The sequence below is a fragment of the Siphateles boraxobius genome, unplaced genomic scaffold, assembly GCF_051911475.1.
Source record: "Siphateles boraxobius isolate OS27281-9 unplaced genomic scaffold, OSU_SipBor_1 24, whole genome shotgun sequence".
Taxonomy (NCBI): domain Eukaryota; kingdom Metazoa; phylum Chordata; class Actinopteri; order Cypriniformes; family Leuciscidae; genus Siphateles; species Siphateles boraxobius.
In genome coordinates, this window is record NW_027508855.1 from 19383096 (window position 1) to 19403851 (window position 20756).

Below are 20756 nucleotides of genomic sequence, written 5' to 3' on the forward strand. Positions count from 1 at the left end.
TGATTATGTATTGAAAAAACAATATTTTTGACAACTAAATTGCACTTAGGTTATTAATTTAGATGCATTTTTTAGAAGACTACAGTTGAAAAATTTATATTTAATATATAAAATTCAACCTGGCAAAGTGGCTAGTAGGAGTGAGTGCGTTACTCCACTGCTGAAATACACACACATTTGGTGGGTGTTAATGTCAAGCCCTGGTCATCAATAGTACAATTTAGTACAATTGCGTTCGAATCAGCAGCGAACCGTACCGGAGTTCACATGAACTGTTCCCCAGAACACTGTTTATATGCGGACTCAGGAATGGCACCCCAGTTCGGAAAAATGTTTCCCGTCATCCAAACAAACCGAACTCTAACGTCAACCAAACATTTTTAACATCTCGACCAAGGGATCAGGGTTTGGCTGGTTAGTGAAGCCCAGATCATGAAAGACACATGTGTTTTGTTGTTATCCTTGGAATAAGTATTCCCAGGATTTGAATATGAAGCATGTCTTATTATTTTAGACATTTTTCAGTGTGTTCCCATGTTCTCTTGCACTAATGCATGTTGAACTCTAGTGTTTGTGCTCTGAACTCTAACAGAGATCACAGACGTACGGTTCTCATTACCTCACTGATTCTCAGTAAGTCTGCAGACTCAACAATAAATTGATTCCAAACCCTCTCTCCTGCTACAACGATACCAATGATCAGAGATTGCTGGAAACTGTCTCATATTCTTCAGCCATTAGTCATTTACAGCTGCTGTTCTTATTTAACTCAAATTGGGAGAAGATGGAGGGATGCCGCATGGCACATATTAGATAGTCTGGGTTTGATTTGTATAAACGTAAAGGTGCTATTTCTTTAGGATTATCTGAGAAATTATATTTTGATAACTTGACATTTTGACAACCTTTATTGGTTGCTCATGTTGCAGTTCAATATGCTCATGTTTTTGCAGTTTTGTTATTGGCATCACATGGTAGTTTTGCATACCCAAACCTTTGACTAAACCTCATACACTAAAAAGGATAAACATCCTTAGCAGCTCAATCTGGAATCAAGAACCGTCTACTTAGACAGTAAGAGATTGTTTGTCTGACTTGTAAACGTAAGCAACCACCATTGTAGTTTTTGTGCAAGCTAGATGATAATTGGCAGGTAAGGAGAAACACTGAAACAACATTGTTTCCTTGCTTGCATGCGACATGTCTGTGGGAGTGTTGTTTGAGAGTTTAAAGTTGGACTGGTTTTTTGGACTAAAAAGTGGTACATGTTTGTTTAGTGAAGATAAAAGCTAGAAAGAACACAATTTTCATTAACTAACTTAAATCTTGGACAGATTGGCCAGTTTGATGGTAAAATAGTTTACTGTGGTCTGTAGGTCAGATTTGCATTCAATTTAATACACCAATAATGCGATTATTTCTAATAATCAGAGTAAGGTCTTAATCGCAGTAAGATATGTCCATGACACAAGCAGAACTCTTCACGCCAGTTTACATGCAGTTTTCATTATTCTGATTATTCGCTAATAAATATGCTTATACCAAACTCAGATAGGCAGATGTTTTTAGTTTGCATTAGTTTGATCGAAGTATTGCGTTTACATGAGGTAAAATTTAATCGCAATATTGGCAATTGTAATCATTATCTTTAGGTGGCTTTTTTCTAATTTTGATTTGCTGCATTTATGCATTAGCAGACACTTTTATCCAAAGTGACTTGCAAAAGAGGAACACAAGCAATTTGTCAAAGAGCCAATGATATTTATAATATACAATGCCAGGTTTATTAGATAACTTTATTTGGAAGCAAGCTAGATAATAATCATCATATCATGTAATTTCTTTGCTGAACATATTTATTCGATTGGCTGCCCTACAAAAAAGCGTCAAAGAATAAACCAGAAAATAAGGGATGTTTAGTATGAGAACGGACTGACCCAGGGCAATGTAATGCTTTGTGCATAAACTCACTTATACCTTCATGTGTTGATGTGACCCAGCTCATGGTATTCAGAGTATTAAAATTCCATGTCATGCTGAACAATCAGTGTGTTGTTCTCTCTTTTGTGTCTGCTTACGGTAAACATGAACAAAATGATGGTTTGTATGCACTGCTGACACAAAATCCATCATCGTCTGTTTCATATTTCTAGAATCTCAAAAACGTTTTTTTTAGCTGTGCACTCACTTTTCAACCACTCCATAACTGTTTTACATTCATTTTAAAGTCAGCATGAATTGAAAATGAATCCTATTTTTACTTTCTTAATACAGGTTTCCATCATGATGCACTGATGCATGTTATTCTAAGGACTTCCGAGATACTTTTTACAATTCAGCTAATTTCTGATTAATGAATTTAATTCCACCCTTATTTTTAAGTCCTGTTTCAATTGGAAACACTCAACGTTACAGAAGTAAAAGGCATTTTATTTCATGTTATGACCTGCAAAAGTTAGATTTTTACACATTTTATTCATCATGATAATCTTAGCAAATTAATGCAACTTTTATGAAAAGCCTAAATACAATCTACAAGTTGGAAAGTTTGAGTTGGATTAGTTTGCGAGAGCGAGAGTGTAAACGCAACGTGGCTGTGAAAGCGACTAGTGAGTAGATGGATATTCATACTGACTTTAATGTATTTTCCAGCCATTTACAAGGTTTTCCTCATTTGGAAACGAATGTTAAAGACACCCTTTTTCATTCATAACAACCAAGATGTTTGAGCAGCAAAGTAGTGGGATTGTTCTCTTACAGGACAAACCCTGAGCCTCCCGTAGGGCCCTTAGAGCCTTTGACCTTTAGAGGATTGAACAAACGAACACATTGAGCTTTGAACTCAGTCCATCTGTTGGTCGTTCTCGACTTGTCTCTCATGTTTACTGTAATTTAGTCTATAGGGCAAGTGTAGTCTTTTGCAGTTTATCACAAAAGAGCTAAACTGCAGTAGCTGTACATAATTTATTGGAACATTCTGTAAGTACAAAACACAACCATACTTTGCGTTACAAAAACAAACTCGCTCATTGGCCCTTTTTGCACCTGGTATTAAGATGCGTTTTGGTCGATTGGATCACAAGTGGACGATGTTAAATACAGGTGTAAACGGGGTCTTAAACGTTTTGAGCTTTTTCTCTGGTCGTGTTTATATGTAAATTGCAGGAGCTTATTTCATCCATTATATTGAAAGATCTGAAAAAGTCCATAGATTTACCCACCCATAGACCCTCCCATCGAAGAATCAGGACAGAAGTGGTCAAAAATGGACAAAAGAGACAGATTAAAACACCAGGTGTAAATAGGAATGTGTCTCCCTCGTCTACTAGTGATCCGATCGACCAAAACGCATTTTGATACAGGTGTAAACGGGGCCATAGCTTCTACTGTTTATATAGATGGTTTCCAAACAGGACTCAAATGAGTGAAACCATTCATGGACATATGAATGCAGTTACAGTACATTAAAATAGTCAGTAATATACAAGACAGACATCTTTTGTGATCCTTGCATAGGGTTTGTGTTTGTGGTTTAAATGTCTCTTAATTTTCAATTTAGCTATAGGTGCATACACAATGACTAGGTTAAATTTACCTCTAAATGTTGGCAGAATTTTTATTGTTGCCTGAAAAATCCCTTTAAGATGTCAAAAAATCCTGTGTGTAGTCCACTTGTTAGGGCACAATTGCAACAGTACCCATCATTAAAAGTCAATGCTACAGTATAAACAGATCAAATAAGGAAGAGACTTTGCATTTATGCTACTAAAATTAGCCTAGTCATTGAAGTTTACGGAGGCTTCGCTTTAGTTTAGTTCGCGTCTCTTTATTTACAACTGAGCTTGTCAATAGGTGCAAACACAATAACTAGACTAAATTTGAGTTTTAACATGAAAAATCCCTGTAAGATGTCCAAAATTCCTGTGTAGGTCACTTCCCAGGACACAGTTGCAATTTACCCTTTATTGGAAGTCAATGCTATAAACAGATCAAATGAGGACGAGACTTAGCTAAATTTAGTAGCACAAATGCATAGTCATTGAAGTTTTCAGAGGCTTCACATTTGTGATTTAAATGTGTTAATTTAACCAATTCACATCTCTTAATTTAGATAGTAAATAGATGCATACACAATAACTAGGCTAAATTTACTACTAAATGTTGAAGTTTTTGCATATAAAATCCTCTTTAGACGTCCATCAATCCTGTGTAGTCCACTTCGCAGGGCACAATTGCAACGTACCCTTTATTGAAAGCCAATGCTATAAACAGATAAAATGTTATGAGAACTGAATAATTTGATCTGTTTAAATTCCTCCGTTAGTACACAACTTATTGTGTTTCATAGCACTAATGTAAACTCAAAATAACAGTTCTTTTCTTCAAGGTTAGACTTCTTACAGTGAGAATGAGGTTAGGTCCCTGTTAAGATCAGGTAAACATACTGACTATATCCCCATTTTAAGTGCACTTGTAATGACGCACACAATGCTGTCCAGCTTCAGGTCATGTTGCCAGGTTCGTCTGACTGAAGATTGTAAAGTTTTTCTAGCATTTTGACTTGCTCTTCATTGTCCACAGAGACTTGACACCTCTGTCTCCAGGAAACCCAAAAAGTTGTGTCTCCTTCATGTCATATTTTTGGATTTTGGATATGTATGACTGCATATTAAGAATTCATAACACTCATAACAATCAATACAAAAATAACATTAACATTGCACTATTTACAACGTCTTTTGAGTTACGGCATGTTAGATTTGCATTTTCCTTCACATGATGTTTCTAATGGAAAGTGTTGGGATTTGGCCGGATCATCATAGTGACCTTCTTCAAGGAATACGAGCCACCGCGGAACTCGGCCCAGTAAACTCCATCCTGGTAGCGGCTGCGGTAATGCCCACCGCGGTACCACACGCCATTCAGGTTCGAGTGGGCGCAGGCGTTGTACCACCAACCCCCCTTCTGATAGTGGGCACAATTTCCTGTATTAGAGGAAATGAGGTTTGAGTAAGTGAAAACTGTGACTTTTGTATTTTGATATGGAATTACACAGTTACACATTGATTCTATTTAGAATGCTGCAGTGATTTCATTTTGTTTCCAACCCGGAATTTGGAATCATCCTGGTTCGCTTTACTTTCAGCCAGTTGGCTTTTGGATTATTGCAGAAAATAATCTAAATGAACAACAAAAGTTTATGACTCTTGCACGTTTTGTTCATCAAGATAATCTTCACAAATTAATTTTGAAGCCTTAATGACTTTTCTGGGTTTTAGTACTCATTTCTGCAGCACTGTAGAGTTAGTACATTTTTAGCCCTTATTGGACCATGAAACTATGCAAAGATCTCTGTATAGAAGTTGGTTGTGATAAGGACAGAATTCCTCTGATACCTGTGTACGCGTCATGATCTCGGTCTAAGGTGGTAAACTGTTTCCCGTTGTGCCAGGTGAGCGAATCTCCAGCGTTTCCATGGTAACGGCCCACCTTCAGCTTGTAGAAGTCCGCCTCTGGCTCCAAACGGAAACTGGCGTATTCTGCAAACGTCTTTCTGCCTGACCAGTCCTCGAGTGTCACCAGCAGCTTATAGTTGCCATGGTTGGTCAGCCAGTAGATGTTCTCCAAACCAAGCCAGTATTCACCATCGATGTTCCCAAATCCTTGCTAAATTAGAAAAGAGTAAAAAACTAAAAATTTAATTTGATGATTCAAAGTAGTAGCTGATTATATTGTTTTGTCTTTCATCATATCGATGTTACCACTGTTTAATATATTTTCTTTATATATACAGGGCTGTCAAGTGATTACAATTTTTTATATAATTAATTACATCATTTGGTGATTAATTATTCTAATTAATTGCAAATTAATAACACATCAAATTTGGCTGCGAAATTACCCCCAAAAGATCATTTAATGTCATTAATGTGTTAAAGGGGTCCTATAATACCCTTTTCACAAGATGTAAAATAAATCTCTGATGTCCCCAGAGTGTGTATATGAAGTTTTAGCTCAAAATACCCCACACATATTTGTATATAGCATGTTAAAAATGTCACTTTTTGAGGGTGAGCAAAAATGCACCGTTTGTGTGTGTCCCTTTAAATGCAAATGAGCTGCTGCTCCCGGCACAGAGGGCGGAGCTTCAACAGCTCCTTCTTAGCAGCTTCAATTACCTCACACAGACATGCACTGAAAATTTCTAAAACTTTTAGCCTTTTATGTTCAAACCGGAGTCAGATAGATGAAGAGACTCAAGAAGAAGTGACAACATGTAGACAACATTTTTATAGTTGATGTATTTATGTAGCTTATGTGTAGTTATCTTCTAGTCATTGATTAGCATATTCTGTTTTGATAATCTATAAATCGTGTTCCGGGGGCGGGGTTTATGTAAATTTTAGGGTTAGTGATGTCACGTAGTCCCTACCAGCCGTTTGTTGTAGTCCTTAAAAAGTAATTTCTTTAAAAGGAAATCATCATAACTTTGCAGATGTTGTTTATGCTCAAACAGCAACATTACTAACTGAAGTTAGAAAAGTGAAATCATAATCAACCACTCCTTTAAATGAGAAAAATATCCAATAGACATTACAAATATTTTATTTGATTCTACATTAGAATTTACTACACATAAAATTTTAGGCTTCAAAGTAAATCATGAATAAAGAATTTAAATTTCAGAGTGAACTATACCTTTAATGTTTTTTTAATTAATATGGAAATTGAATTTTTTTTAATATTAAATGATACTCTAAATAAGAAACCAAAACTCTCCGTAGGTGGCGGTAAATGTCTTAATGAGTAGGTCATTAAATAATTCATTCGATTCGTTCAAACGGCTGATTGATTCAGGAATGAAGTAAATGGATTTAACGACAAACCTTAACCGTGCTAAAATGAGTGAAGTGTCTGATGAGAATAGAGTTTTTTAGAACTGGTCGTGCTGTAGAAATCTCAGACTCTTCAGCAGGATTCTTTGTGCTCAGTTGACTTACAATAAACAGAACAAGAACTTGCGGAAACCTCTTGATTATTAAATAAACGATGCATATAGGGAAACAGTAAATCTTAAAGTTCTACAATGCTCTTTTAAAACACTTTGCCAGATCCTTAATCCTGCCAGACAATGACATTGAAAAGACCTCCTCCAACATCATACACATGTGTTTGTATTTAGCGGTCTCGACATTAGAGTTAATCATTCATTCAGAGGAAGCAGGTTTGACCACAGTATCTAAAACACCTGAAAACGTATGGAACTCGCTGTCGGCGGACAGAAATTACACGTTATGTCAGAGACAAGCCAGCTCAACACCTAGTATAGCGTCACAGAATTTATTGATGCATGTAATAAATCATCACTCCAAAGTGCTGTTGTGTTAGTCATTGTTTAAAGAAATTGTTCAACCAGAAAATACAATTCGCTCATTATTTCCTTACCCGCAAGTCATTCCAAACCTGAATGCTGTTAGTTTTTCCATGGAACACAATGAAGACATTTTAAAGAATCTTTACCCGACATTTACATTGCATTCAAATTGTAAAGTGGCACATTGATGCTTCATTTTCAAATGCCATTTTATCCTTTTTACAGCGTGACAGATGTGTTCACTATGAACTGTCCTCAATTCTATGAAAAATTCCTTCTTGAATTTATCTTCTTAGAGAGAGAGAGAGAGACAGAGAGAGAGAGAGAGAGAGAGAGAGAGTTATCGGTTTTATGAATACATCTTCACTCGCTAGTGTTTCACTCACAGTAATGTTTTGATCAGCTTCATTTTTAGCTTTATTCTTATTTACTATTCATGACTGGCTACCCAAAAACTTGTGGAATATAAATGGTTTGCATTTAAAAAAATCATTCATTATATAATTACAGTTTAGTGCTTTTTTAAATATAGTCATTACAATATTTCCCTTGACACTGGCTCTTTACGTCTAGTTCTGATTGTAATTCCGGGCTCTAATGACATCGACAGAGTGTTTTCGTCAGACAGTGTTTTTGTGGACAAAGCCCTGGAAAAGCCCTGGCCCTAGTTTGGAAACCTTGCCCATCTTGCATAACCGAATTCCATTGACGTTTGAAAAGCAATGAATTCAGAAATTGTAAAAAGCTGCAGTTTGCTGAGAGTCTGACCGGTTAAGACATTTTGTCATGGAAGTTTCTCCATGCACGAATGGCAGGATTTCAGAGCAATGTGTGTTTCATTACTTTAACTAACCATGACTGAGGGAAGTACTAGGGGAGTTCATGCTGTTATCCAATGATACAGATCAGAAGCATTATATTCAGTTTTATCGGCGCTGAGCGATGACATATGCAGGCATGAGCTCATGATCACATCATCTTTATTTGCATGATCTATTTGTTGGTGTTGGACATTGGCAGAAAATGTTTCTACACGAGTAAATGAACACAAACATGTTTCTGACCTTATATGTCTCCCAGTTTCGGAAGAAGTTGACCGATCCGTCCATGCGTCTTTGAATGACGGTCCAGCCGCCGGGGTCGTGTCTCTGGTCACACCAGACCTGCATCAGTTTGTTGGTGTTTTCCGGCTTCAGTAGATACATGTTGCTGTTGGTGTGTCCTTCTTCTAGAGCATGTAAGCAGTCTTTGAACGGTCCTGTAAAGAAAGCAAACACGTGCATTATTGAATGCATGGTTCTTCTCTACAGCGTCTCTGAATTTTATGTTGAAATCAATTCAGATGTGGTTCATAGCTGCTGTTTATTACATGTGTATATCACTAGCTGTTTCTGAGACCAGTTTGCCTTTCTAAAAGAACAGAATTGCGAAAGAGTCACATATTGATGAGTACTTGGCCAGGACCTCCAGGAGCTTGTTTTCTTTTGTGAAAATAGTGGTTTCCATTGAGTTTGATGTGTTACAATTGTGTTGAGGCTATTGGATTGTAGTATATATTATGTGTGAACATCACATGTTTACTAAACGTGTATTGTAAAATGCCTGTAAAATGTTATGCTCATGCTCACATTCTACCATTGACTTAAGCCCTCATCTCATTGACAGCTGTTAGTTTTTCCATGGAAAACAGAAGAGAATTATTATGTTGTGCCTTTATATAATGCATTTTAAAGGGATTGTTAATGTAAGAAAATGCATTATAATATTTGCAGATTCCTTTTTACATCTAAAATTGGTTTGTCTTTTAATGCATTATACTTTCTATACGTGTAATAATGAATAGATAAGTATTATAATGTTATTTTATATTGTTACAATTATTCAAGAGACCATACAATGCTTTTTAAGGTGCATTACTAGGCATAATTGATGCATAAAAATACTTTTTAAAAGCATTACATTTAAAGGATTTAAGAAACATTACCAAGAAATGTTACCAATTCAAAATGATAAGATATTAAAAAAAAAAACATTTGTTACACGTTAATAGTCATTGAGTGCTTTTTTTAAATGTTACCAGAGTGGATATAGTCATATCTTATTTGACATCACTTATGCAACCGTTGTTGCTGAGATGTTATTTTCTCATTTGGATTCACAAGTTTCCAGTAGCACATTTGAGTTAATGCTGTTTTCATTATGACTGCATGCTCTCCACACCTTTTTTTGCATTGTAAAAAACTGCCCTAAGGAAACGGAAAATCATGTAGATAATGAACATGCTCTCTGCTTTTGTCCGCTGTGATTACAGGACTTCGAGCTTCCCTGTAAAGATGTCTAATGAGCTAACAAGCTTCAGTCCAAGAGCCAAATAACACTTTCGCCAGAGCCTCTGTTCTCAGACGGGATTCTGCAGGTTATTGTTTCCATATCCTCTGGCCTCTTGGGGGTCTGAATGTTAAAGACTTTTTTTTTTTTGGAAGCTAATAAATTTGTTGGAATATGCCTGGATGAGGCCTTCTGTTGAAGTCAGATCAAACCAAATGTACCTTTTGAAAACAGACGGATTGCATTCAGATTTCCACAAAAAGACTTATTTTAGTTGTTTAGCTTTCTCATCCCAGCGATTACCAACGCAGTGACATCACAGCGACTAGAGATGTGAAGCGTCTTAATTTAAATGTTGTAGGTCTTTTTTCCCATTTGTTGGTCTAATGTGTCTGCTGTGGATACAGTTCAAGAGATAAAAAGTGAGCTGTTTGCAAAGGCAATTTATACAAAAACAGCTGTGAGAAATGCATTAAACTATATTAGGTTTCAGCATGCAAATTGTACGTCATCACTCGAGATTCACTTCCATGAGGCAGGCCGGATTGATATCATACTCGTACTCTAATAAATGTACCAGATTATAGTGAGACATTCATCTGAGGGTCAGCCGGTTTCAGAGAACATTCATTGAAGTTTCAGTCTCAAATTACCCCTCACTTGTTGATTTTCTCCAAAACGCAATAGAAAAATACATTGGAATCGCTTCGGAGGAATCAAATTTTTCACAGTTTGTGTTTTGATTTGTCTCGGACTTCTCTGCTTTTTGTCTTTCTGTGACGGCTGTTTTGACATTTGATTTCAGATTATGAGTTTTATTGTTGAATAATAATCAAGCATTAGGATCTCAGAAGGCTAAGACTGAAATCAATCTGCTTGTGACCAGACCATTTTCCAGACTATTGATGAGCAAGAAGCTTCTCATCTCGTGAGTAAGAGCTGCTCAGTCTGCTCGGAAATCAGTCATCTCTTTTTGAAAGGACCTACTGTATTTCTTTCAAATTTCAGATGATTGTTCATCAGCCCTTTTTCATGCATTTAAGGACTTGTTTACATCAGGTTGTCTTGCCTCGTTTGCAATGAAGGTCAAATGTTAAATGCATTGCATAAATGACACACTGTAATCTTTAATAGTTTCCCCACAAAATCCTTATAATACAACAAGCTTCTTAATTGCTTTTTTGCATTATGTGCCACAATTGAGTACCAGGCATGTTTTCACGTGCTATTGGATAAAAGCATCTTCTAAGTGACTGATGTTTTACATTTATGCATTGAGCAGACGCTTTTATCCAAAGCCACTTACAATAGAGGAGCAATCCATAATGAATATTTTGCATATCATTAAATGGCATTTAAGTTTCTCTGCACACGATGTTGCTGACTCTTCTGTTGCCTGTGAAAACTAAGATTAAATGTGTGGTGCATGTGATAAAGTAGCAAGTAAGTATTTTAAAAGCTGTATTACTGATGCAGTGTTGGGATATTTATTAGAATCGTGCACTCCACTGACGCATTACATGTTGTTAAGTGTGCCTGAATCTGTTAAAACGAACCACATTAGCACTCTGCCATTGTTTGTTGTGGGCGAAAAACTTGCTAATAACTTCCAGAGACGTGATTTAATGACATGATAAAAAGAAAACAGAGCGACAAGATGAATTTACAGACAACTGCAGTGGTCCTAGTATGCATGAGTGTTTTGATGATATTGTGAGGAAGTTTGTATAGATTTACAATCACAACCACGTACCATCACCCCGTCATTTACATTCCTACACTGCATTTCATTTACATTTCCATATTTGAGCTGCTCAGTTATAACTCATAGCAGACGAGTAAACAATACTTAACAAACCTCTTACAGCAAAGCACAGATCTCACTGTAGAAGTTTGCTGAATGTGTCTGGTATTCCCCGTTTAAGGACTTTAAAGTGGTTCGTGTCTTGGAGGGTTTTCCTCCAAAGATTAATGTGAACTCTTAGTTCAGAAGATATGTTGCCAAATGATTGTGTTGTAATGGGACGGAGGCCAAGCTCTCTGGCGTGATCAGCGGCGGGGAAATCCACGTGTCTCCATGTTGCTTGTGTCGCTGAACCTTTGAGCTGTTTTCTTTGGAACCACTGATGTAACCAAACCACATATGCATATCCATACTTATTCATCATACTCAGTGTGCAAAAGACAATTAACCTTGTAAATCTGCTGAAATGCTGCAAGAAAAGGAAGATTGGCTGTGTAATGTTTAGATGTTTCTCATTAGTCAAGCTGATCCTGTTGCGTACACAAAATGCTTTGCAGAAGTTTGCTTTGTGGAGACATGCATCATGATTTTTGTAAGGGAATGTTTTTCTTTAACATTTTCTGTTCTTTAAACATTTGGAGAGCATTGTAAATATCAAACAAGCAATACCACAATACCAATACTGTTCAATTTACAGTAAGTGAAAAAGAACAAGTCATCTTATAATTTACATTTGAAAAACATTCACATTTGATGGTTTTTTTTTTCATTTAAATAACTTATTTCTTATTTTTTGATATCAGTTATATGCATTATGGTTATATTTCTTATGTTATGTTGTTAAATTTAGTGTTTCCATGATGGGGTTTTGTATCTGTGTATATGACGATGTGCACCTTCTATACTGTTTATTAATTTGGTAACACTTTAATTTAGGGTCCAATTCTCACTTTCAAATGTTGCTTATTAGGATACATACAGGTGAAACTCGAAAAATTTAAATATTGTGCAAAACTTACAGCTTACAATTTACAGCTTTTGGGGCTTACAACCCCAAATTCAAAATCTCAGAAAATTAGAATATAACATGAAATCAATTTAAAAAAAAGAATTTTAAAAACAGACAAAACAAAAACAAACTGGGCTAACCCGCACAACGAAACATAACAAACTGTTCCAGCCAATAACCGACAAGAAGGGTTTGGGGGCGGGGTTTGGGGGGTTAGTGCACGGATGAGGAGGAGGGAGGGTCGAGCTAGCCTCCGTTTTGTTTGACAATACTTTAAACGTCAACAAGGAGTGACGTCACCAGACATCACTTAGAGCAGTGGTTCGCAACTCCAGTCCTCGGGACCCGCTGCTCTGCACATTTTGTTTGTCTCTCTTATCTGACACACTCAGTTCAGATCATAGAGTCTCTCCTGACGAGCTAATGATCTGAATCAGGTGTGTTAAATAAGGAGACATACAAAATGTGCAGAGCAGTGGGTCCCGAGGACTGGAGTTGAGAACCACTGGCTTAGAGCACCTTCAAGCTGGACTATGACACTATTTCCTTCTAGAAACAAACTGTTGCATTATTTTCCTGTTATCACTGTAAAGCTGCTTATATATATATATATATATATATATATATATATATATATATATATATATATAAATAAAGGTGACTTGACTTCAATTATGAAATGTCTTTTTTCTTCTTCCCCACCTGTGTTTTTAAGGTTGTTGTCAGTGTATAACAGAGTATAGTACTTCAGTAGGTTGGTACTGTATATTAACATCATCAGTTCATGAAATATACTGTAAATTTAAATTCAATCCGTAAAACCTCGTTTATTTACTGTCAATTTCACAGATTCTTTGTGGAAGAGACACTCACCTGAGGGTTTATCTGTTGAGAAGCTGTGTGTTTCAGAGGCTATGGTTGGTAAAGTTGGTGGCATTGCTTTGGCGTTTTGGTCACTCTGGATTTCATTGGTGATCTGGTTGTGGTTGCGTGTGTAGGTCGGCGGGTGGAAAGGCCTGGCGGGGGAATGCTGGAACGGAGGTGGAGGTTGTCGATATTGAGGTGTCTGTGGTGGTTGTGCTGGGATTACAGGAGGCTGGTAAGGTCGTGCTTGTCGTACAACACCAGCTCCACCACCACCTCCTCTTCTGCACTGCTCTTCCAGCTGCACGATGACCGCGCTCTGGTTGCCTGCAAGCGATGCCAAGTGCTGGTATTTGTGCTCCAGATCCCGATAGCGTGCTGTTAGATGCTGCATCTCTGACGTGTGATTCAGCACACGGTTCTCCAGCTGAGAAACCTCCAGCGCATTGTCTCTCTTGCGTATGATCTCGTGCAGCAGCTGCATGTAGAGCTGAGTCACTCGGGCGTTCATGTTGCGCGACTCCTTGCGAAGGAGCTTGACTTCGTTCACCACACCACCGTCCAGCTCCACCAGCTGCTGTAGAGTCTCGATCTGACGCCGCTGCTTGTGAAGCTCTCCGTTCAGCAGCTCCAGCTCCTGCTTGTTCACACGGTTCTCCAGCAGGGCTTCAGGCTCTTTCGAGTTCACACAGATTGCACCTGTGGTCTTCCGCTGAGGCACGATGAAGGTGTAGGAGCATTTGTCCACGTCAGAGGCGCTGGGAGGGTCCGGGGAGCGTTTGGGTCGACCGGCATACATGAACTCGCTTTCAAGTACATCATCTCGGCTTTCAAACTCCTCAGCGAAGCCGATCGAAGCAGAGTCGGGTCTGGATAGGGTGATGGTCAGCAGGGCCAGAAGAAAACGCTTCAAAGTGACGACAGTCATGACTCTCTGAGATGTGTCTCTGTGCTGGAACATAATCAAATAACAGTTATTGTATACTCAGTTGGAATATTTTTTTGTATCCCCATGAAAAGTTGTGTATTTATTTATAAGGATTCTCTCACGCTTACCCAGGATTCATTTATTTGATCAAAAATACAGTAAAATATATAGTGAACTATTTACAAAAAAACAGTTTTCCATGTGAATATATTTTATACTGTAATTTATTCCTGTGATCAAAGCTGCATTTTCAGCATCATTACTCCAGTCTTCAGTGTCACATGATCCTTCAGAAATCATTCTAATATACTGATTTGCTGCTCAGGAAACTTTCCATTTTTTGTTTTTTATATGCATCAATGACAATGTTTACATGTGCACCAATAATGCAATTATTTCCAATAATAATGTAAGGACTAACCAAGTAAGGACTAAATTGCAGTGAGACATTTACATGACACGAGCAAACCTTTTCACTTCCATTTACTAGCGATTTTCATAATTCTGATTATGCTAAGCATGGTTATTCTTACCGATCCCACACAGCACAAATAATGAACTCACATAGGCTTACACTAGCCACTGTTTTATTCTAATTTCATCAAATGCATAACACATTGCCTCATCGACACGACAGCCATTGGCACTGATCCTTAACGAACTCGTCTCCATACCGGCGTGATGACTCCGGTCTCCAACCAGATGGAACTGGATAAATATTCTGAATGTTCTGATCCAATCTGACTTCTGACCTGTAATGCTGCCTGAATCATAATCATACACTGTTCATTCAATGGCCAGAAGAGAACTGCCCCCCGACTGAGCCTGGGTTCTCCCAAGGTTTTTTTCTCCATTCTGTTACTGATGGAGTTCTGGTTCCTTGCCACTGTTGCCTTGGCTTTTGACTTGCTTAGTTGGGGACACTTAATATTCAACAATATTATTGATCTGCCTGCATTGACAACTGAGCTGGATGATGACATCACTGCTTTCTCTAGAGTGCCTGTATGTATAAATAAAACTAAATTTAATAAAATGTTTACAACAAAACTGAACCATCATTGAACTTACTTAAACTGGACTATAACACTATTTTCTTCTAGATTTACTGTACAGCAGAAAGAAACATTATTTTGCTGTTCTCATTATGAACCTGCTTTGAAACAATCTGTATTGTAAAAAGCGCTATAGAGACAAAGGTGACTTTGACTTGACTTATTTCTAATATGCACGTGTTGACGCCGTGACGAATCACTTTTAGAACTTTCATCACTTTTTCCAGCTAATGAACGATAAAAACATTGACAACCAATCAGAATCCATCCCTTGAGCATTTAAAGACAGACGACAGAACCGCTGCGTGTGCTTATAATAAACAGAACAATATCGTCTGCTGGTGTGGACTCTAATATAGTTATCGTTAGTTATCTTTATTGTTACTGTTCTTGGTGTGAATGGGCCTTAAAGTCTTTAAGTCTCTAAGTTTTTAGGCTTTTAGTATGAATGTTAGCCTTACTGTAATCTATGAGCTAAAGTGTGCTGACAAAAGTCGCATTTAGAAGATGCAAGCATTTAAAACTTACAGACTCTCACTTCCGCCAATATGGATGAATGATTTTGATGACATCACTCTGCAGCTTCTCGTCAGATTTTCTGTCCAATCAAATGCCCTCTAGAATCTGAAGCTCCGCCCCCTACATTATAAATAGACTCTGAAGCTGCGCCTGAAATCGGTCACTTGTTCACACATTTACTGTTTTCTACATGGTGAATGGCACACAGTGCATTATATAGGGGACAGGGAACAATTCAGACAGTGTCACGATAACCGTCGCAGATCCGGTCCAGACACACGATACACAGAGCGGATCATGTGATCAAGTCGCCGCTGACCAGAAAACGTATCAGACCCGTTTGAATTCTACACAGAATGCTGTATTTTAAAGCGATATAAAGCAGATTAGGAGGAGAAACGGTTAGATATTAGGAGGAAACTGCGGCTTTATTGAGTTCAACAGCTCGAACTGAGATATAAACTAAACGCTATTGGCTATTTTAAAAACAGAGGAGGAGCTGTTCGATTTGGCTTCCCATGCAATCTTAAAGGGATAGTTCACCCAAAAATAAAAATTCTGTCAGTATTTACTCTCCCTCATGTTGTTCAACCCCGTAAGACCTTCGTTCATCTTCAGAACACGAATTAAGATATTTTTGATGAAATCTGAGAGCTGAGAGTTGGAACAACATCCGTTGTTCTCTGTGAGAAATACTGACAGAATTTTCATTTTTGGGTGAACTATACCTTTAAAGCAGTTGGCTAATTCAGATATAATGCAACAGCCTGTCTGACCCATGTGGTCAAATGACAATTAAAAAACAGCACAGACAAGAATGCAGTGCGACCCTAAAAGTTTTAAGTCATTTGAATCCTTTTGTTGAATGAACTGTTCATTGATCTGAAAGTCATTAGCTAATGAAACCTGTATTGTGTTAAAAACACGGGTCTTGTAATGTCTTTGGTGATTTTCCAAAGAACAGGTCTGTTGTGCCCTGGTAAAACATCTGTAAGTAGGATTTAGCAGATGCTTTTATCTGAAGTAAATTACTCTACACCATTAGAATTATCCAATTCTAATAGTGTAGGAATTTTGCCTTGCAGGATTTAAAGCTGAACGCTTTTTGATACCAGTCTAGATCTTTAAACTCTAGGCCACACTAGTTTGCTATATGCACAAGTTTTGCGATGTACGTATTGTTGTACACATGTTGTGTGTCTATTTGTGTTTTACTCCAGTATTGTGTCATTGATAAGCAGAGAGAATTACACATGCTTGGTGATTTTTCAGAGACTGAATCTCCAGTACCACAACAAAATAACTCATATTTTAGTTGTGAATGTAAGTTTGTTTGCCCAGTTTACTCTGATTCACACACAAACGACTCTTATGAATCGGTTCTTTTAAATTATTCAAAAAGAACCAAATGCACAAAAGATACTTGTTTGAATCAGTCTGATGAATCTTTCGCTGAATGAACTCACTAAATCAGTACTAAATAGTTGATCATATGAAAACATGCAATTATATGAATTTATATCAGTTGTGATGCAAATATTACATTTTAATGAAAATAAATGATTTAAGCATTATTATATTCATTTTGGCAGGCATTAGTGACATTGTAATGATAAAGTTAAATCATGTTAATTTGGTCACTGGTCTGACTGATGTGTTGTTTATTTAGGGAATGATTCGTCAGCCTGATTTGAAACTGGTAACTTGTTAATTCTGTAAATGAGTCTTTTTGAATGAGACATTAAAAGAATCAGTTCATAAAGTAAGTTGTTTGTGAATCAGATTAAACTGGTAGCGCGAACTTGCATTCACAATGATGATCTCTTTTCACCCACCTTATGCAATTCTCTCTACTTATCCAAAAACGCAGCTCAGCCATAGTTATATAAAGCATTAGGCATAAATCAGCTCACAAGAGAAGAGACATTTAGTTTCTCAACATCAAACTCCTTTTCTAACAAGTTCTGCTGCAAAGCTTATGATGCACAAAACAACATGTAGCATCTTAAATCTGAGGTGCACTTGAGTTTTAAAGAGTCTCTACAAAGTCAGGCAATACAGCCTGAACATCAGATTAAATCCTTAGAAGGCTTTACAAAGCATTGATAAGTTATATACACATATGCATCCAGATGCGCACATGCTTTCAGTTTTAAGTTTTCCTATGTAGATAAATGTTTATGGATGTTTAAGTTTTCCTATGTAGATAAATGTTTATGGATGTTTAATGTCAAATTTAGCCTTTTTCTGTATCTCTGAGTCATAGATTTACACCTTAGGACTGGAATGCACTAATTCACTGATGGGAAAATTGATCACACGCAGTTCCTGGTGTGGTGTGGTGTGTGTGTGTGTGTGTGTGTAGAGAGTCTCCCATAGCAACGGACTCAACGGTCCATGTTATTCATTGTGCTCATTAGTAAGTGCGTGCTCCTTCCCACTTGTTTCAGGGATCGTTTCAGAGACCAAAACTGTACGTAGAGCCTTAAAATATTAGTACTGCCACAGGGAGGTGATGTATCTGTGACTGTAGCTTACCACTTGATATAAAACAAAAAAATATTTCTTTATTTTTAATATCTCAATCACTGCTCCTTGTGGTTTGGATTGAATGTACAAACAAACATTTATAGCCTTGAGTCATCAATGGAAAATATATTCCAATCGACCGGAAAATAAACAAGATTGCTCAAGACACTCAAGGATCCCTAACCTCATGCTACAAACTTGCATGATGAATCATATATTGAAAAAAATAAATGTGTGTTGTGCATTTGTCTTGCCATTGATTCAGGAAACAAACCCACTGTCTGTTGGGTATTAAGACGTTTCCAACGCTGTATTTCATTTCTGCACTGGATTCACATTTCTTGTTGGTGATTTATGAACCTTTTAACATATTTTACACATTTAGTGTAAAAATATCCCTTTGCATTATGGCTAACCCTTTACATCATATTTATGATTCTCCAACTAGAAAAAAATAAAAGAAAAAGAATGTCCTTGTCGAATTCAGAATTTTATAAATCTGCACTTGCTAATTGTGATGTCATGTCATATCAAAATGACGAGTTAGAGGTGTTAGGTAAATTGCTCCTATCACATTAATTATTTTTCTTCAACATGCGTGAGATTCTGTATGTTGGTGTCATCACGGATGAAGCTGCACATGGATCTGTTTTGCTGTTATGAGCATTGCCAAAATCAGTTCCATAGAGTCGAAGCATGTGAATGCATTACATCATTGTTAAGAATTCAAAATCTGACTCGCATTTCACAGATTCAAAATCTGATTCCAATTCATCGCCCACTGTGATGATGATGTCATAGTGGGCTTCCTGCATGAGCTGCTGATGTCAGCGGAGTCTCCGCTTTTTCTGGATCATTTTCAGCATGCATTAACAATAACTTAATATTCTTTTTCTGCCGGCTTGCAAGCACTAGTATTCTCTTAGGAAATGCAAATATGGTCTCTACTTTGAGACTGAGAGTGTCTTTTGGGCACAAATCCAGCTCAAGGGGTTCCTGTGTGCGGCTGTGGGATGGATTTCAAAAAGACTTTTGAGTCATTTGTGTTGATTTGTTTTCAAATGTAGCAGGGTGTTCTTTGAGAAAATGCAGAAAATGCAAAACATATTTTGAACTGGTGATTATCTGACTCATAATTAGGTAGTTAAAAGCTCTTGTTGAAACTAGATGTACGTAACGTGCTAACCTCTAATCCTCTAGCACCCGAATGCGTAATGTGAAGTTCAGGCAGTAATTGTTTCTGTGGAAAGTATGAGGATCATTACTAGCTTCACTGCTGTTCCTGACACGCAGCTTCACTATGTGGAACATTCCTCACTTAAGCATTTATCTAACAGTTTGATGAGCATATTGTGCAAATTTCTGCTTGCATGTAGGCTATGAGTTTGGCTGATGCCTTTAACCTTACATTTAATCAGTTCATGCATTTTCTAAGAATTTAACCCATGACCCATCACAGTGTACAGGTCTACAATTTTCTAAAACCCTTAAAGTCAGAGAAATATCTAGTGAATATAATTTTGTCATCTCTGAAATATTTAATCAAAATTAAATACAAAAATGAATAGCTTGCGATTTAAGCGTCTGCTAAATGAAAACATGTAAACTGTGAGTGTTATCAGGGTTCATCTAGGCATTTTTTATTTTTTGAATTTCCTGGTCTGGCAAAGAATAAAATCTCATGCAATGTCATGCACGTTTCTACAATGGATATGCATATAAGCTATACTGCAATTTCTGTGTCAGTCTATTACATTTCTGGGTCTATGTAACACAGTATAAATGATTTCACCAGAGAACATGATTGATTTAACTTCTGTTAGATGCTGGTTCAATCAAACAGCTCTTACCAGGATAGTGTGCTGAAGTTGCTGGGCTTTTCTCTCTATCTCTCTGCTTTATCCTTTAAATCTCTCTCCAGACAGGTTGGATGTTGTCTTCCCTGAAGTGAAAGTCATCACCGGTCCGCTAATGCCCTTTCTGTCCTATTCTGTCCCTCTTAAGTGTGTCTCCTGTTGCTGTCATATGATGATGAGTGTCTCATTGTGTGTCCCGGTGTAAATTGTAGTTTAAGTGCAGTTTAGGTTTGGTCCGTGCGTCCCAGCATGTGTCTGCATCTCCTGTGTGTGTCTCTGACAGAATGATCCTCCGGCTGCTTGCTGTTCAATGTTCAGAGTCACACTTTGATTTAGAGGGAGATGTCCTTAACTTCCACTCATCCGCACGGAAAACACAAGGAACACACGGCCGTCTCTCTTTCCCTTCCTCTCTCTCTCTCTCTCTCTCTCTCTCTCTCTCTCTCTCTCTCTCTCTCTCTCTCTCTCTCTCTCTCTCTCTCTCTCTCTCTCTCTCTCTCTGTGGTTTGTGGTAATGGTGTTGTTGTTTATTGGCTCCGCCCCTTTCCC

At 37.5% G+C, this 20756-nt stretch overlaps 2 protein-coding genes across 3 annotated transcripts in view; one reads left to right on the plus strand and one right to left on the minus strand.

The window, feature by feature from the left end:
* Positions 1–20756, plus strand: part of LOC143749271 (ras-specific guanine nucleotide-releasing factor RalGPS1) — a 136436-nt gene that overhangs the window by 62165 nt on the left and 53515 nt on the right. The gene's annotated exons all lie outside the window — the stretch shown is intronic.
* On the minus strand, positions 3380–20697 carry angptl2a (angiopoietin-like 2a). Its single transcript, XM_077241827.1, has 5 exons — positions 20202–20697; positions 13330–14272; positions 8440–8633; positions 5397–5667; positions 3380–4985 (listed from the first exon to the last, which is right to left on the minus strand). The coding sequence occupies exons 2-5, from the start codon at positions 14246–14248 to the stop codon at positions 4786–4788; spliced, it is 1584 nt and encodes a 527-aa protein (XP_077097942.1). The 5' UTR covers positions 14249–14272; positions 20202–20697; the 3' UTR covers positions 3380–4785.

What these genes read in the sequence shown, in the direction of transcription:
- angptl2a (XM_077241827.1), bottom strand. Translation starts at nt 14,248, where the DNA reads ATGACTGTCGTCACTTTGAAGCGTTTTCTTCTGGCCCTGCTGACCATC. An exon ending in CTCAACAGATAAACCCTCAG is followed by an intron (nt 8,634 to 13,329) that starts GTGAGTGTCTCT and finishes CTTTCTTTACAG; the next exon opens with GACCGTTCAAAGACTGCTTA. An exon ending in GAAACTGGGAGACATATAAG is followed by an intron (nt 5,668 to 8,439) that starts GTCAGAAACATG and finishes TTTCTAATTTAG; the next exon opens with CAAGGATTTGGGAACATCGA.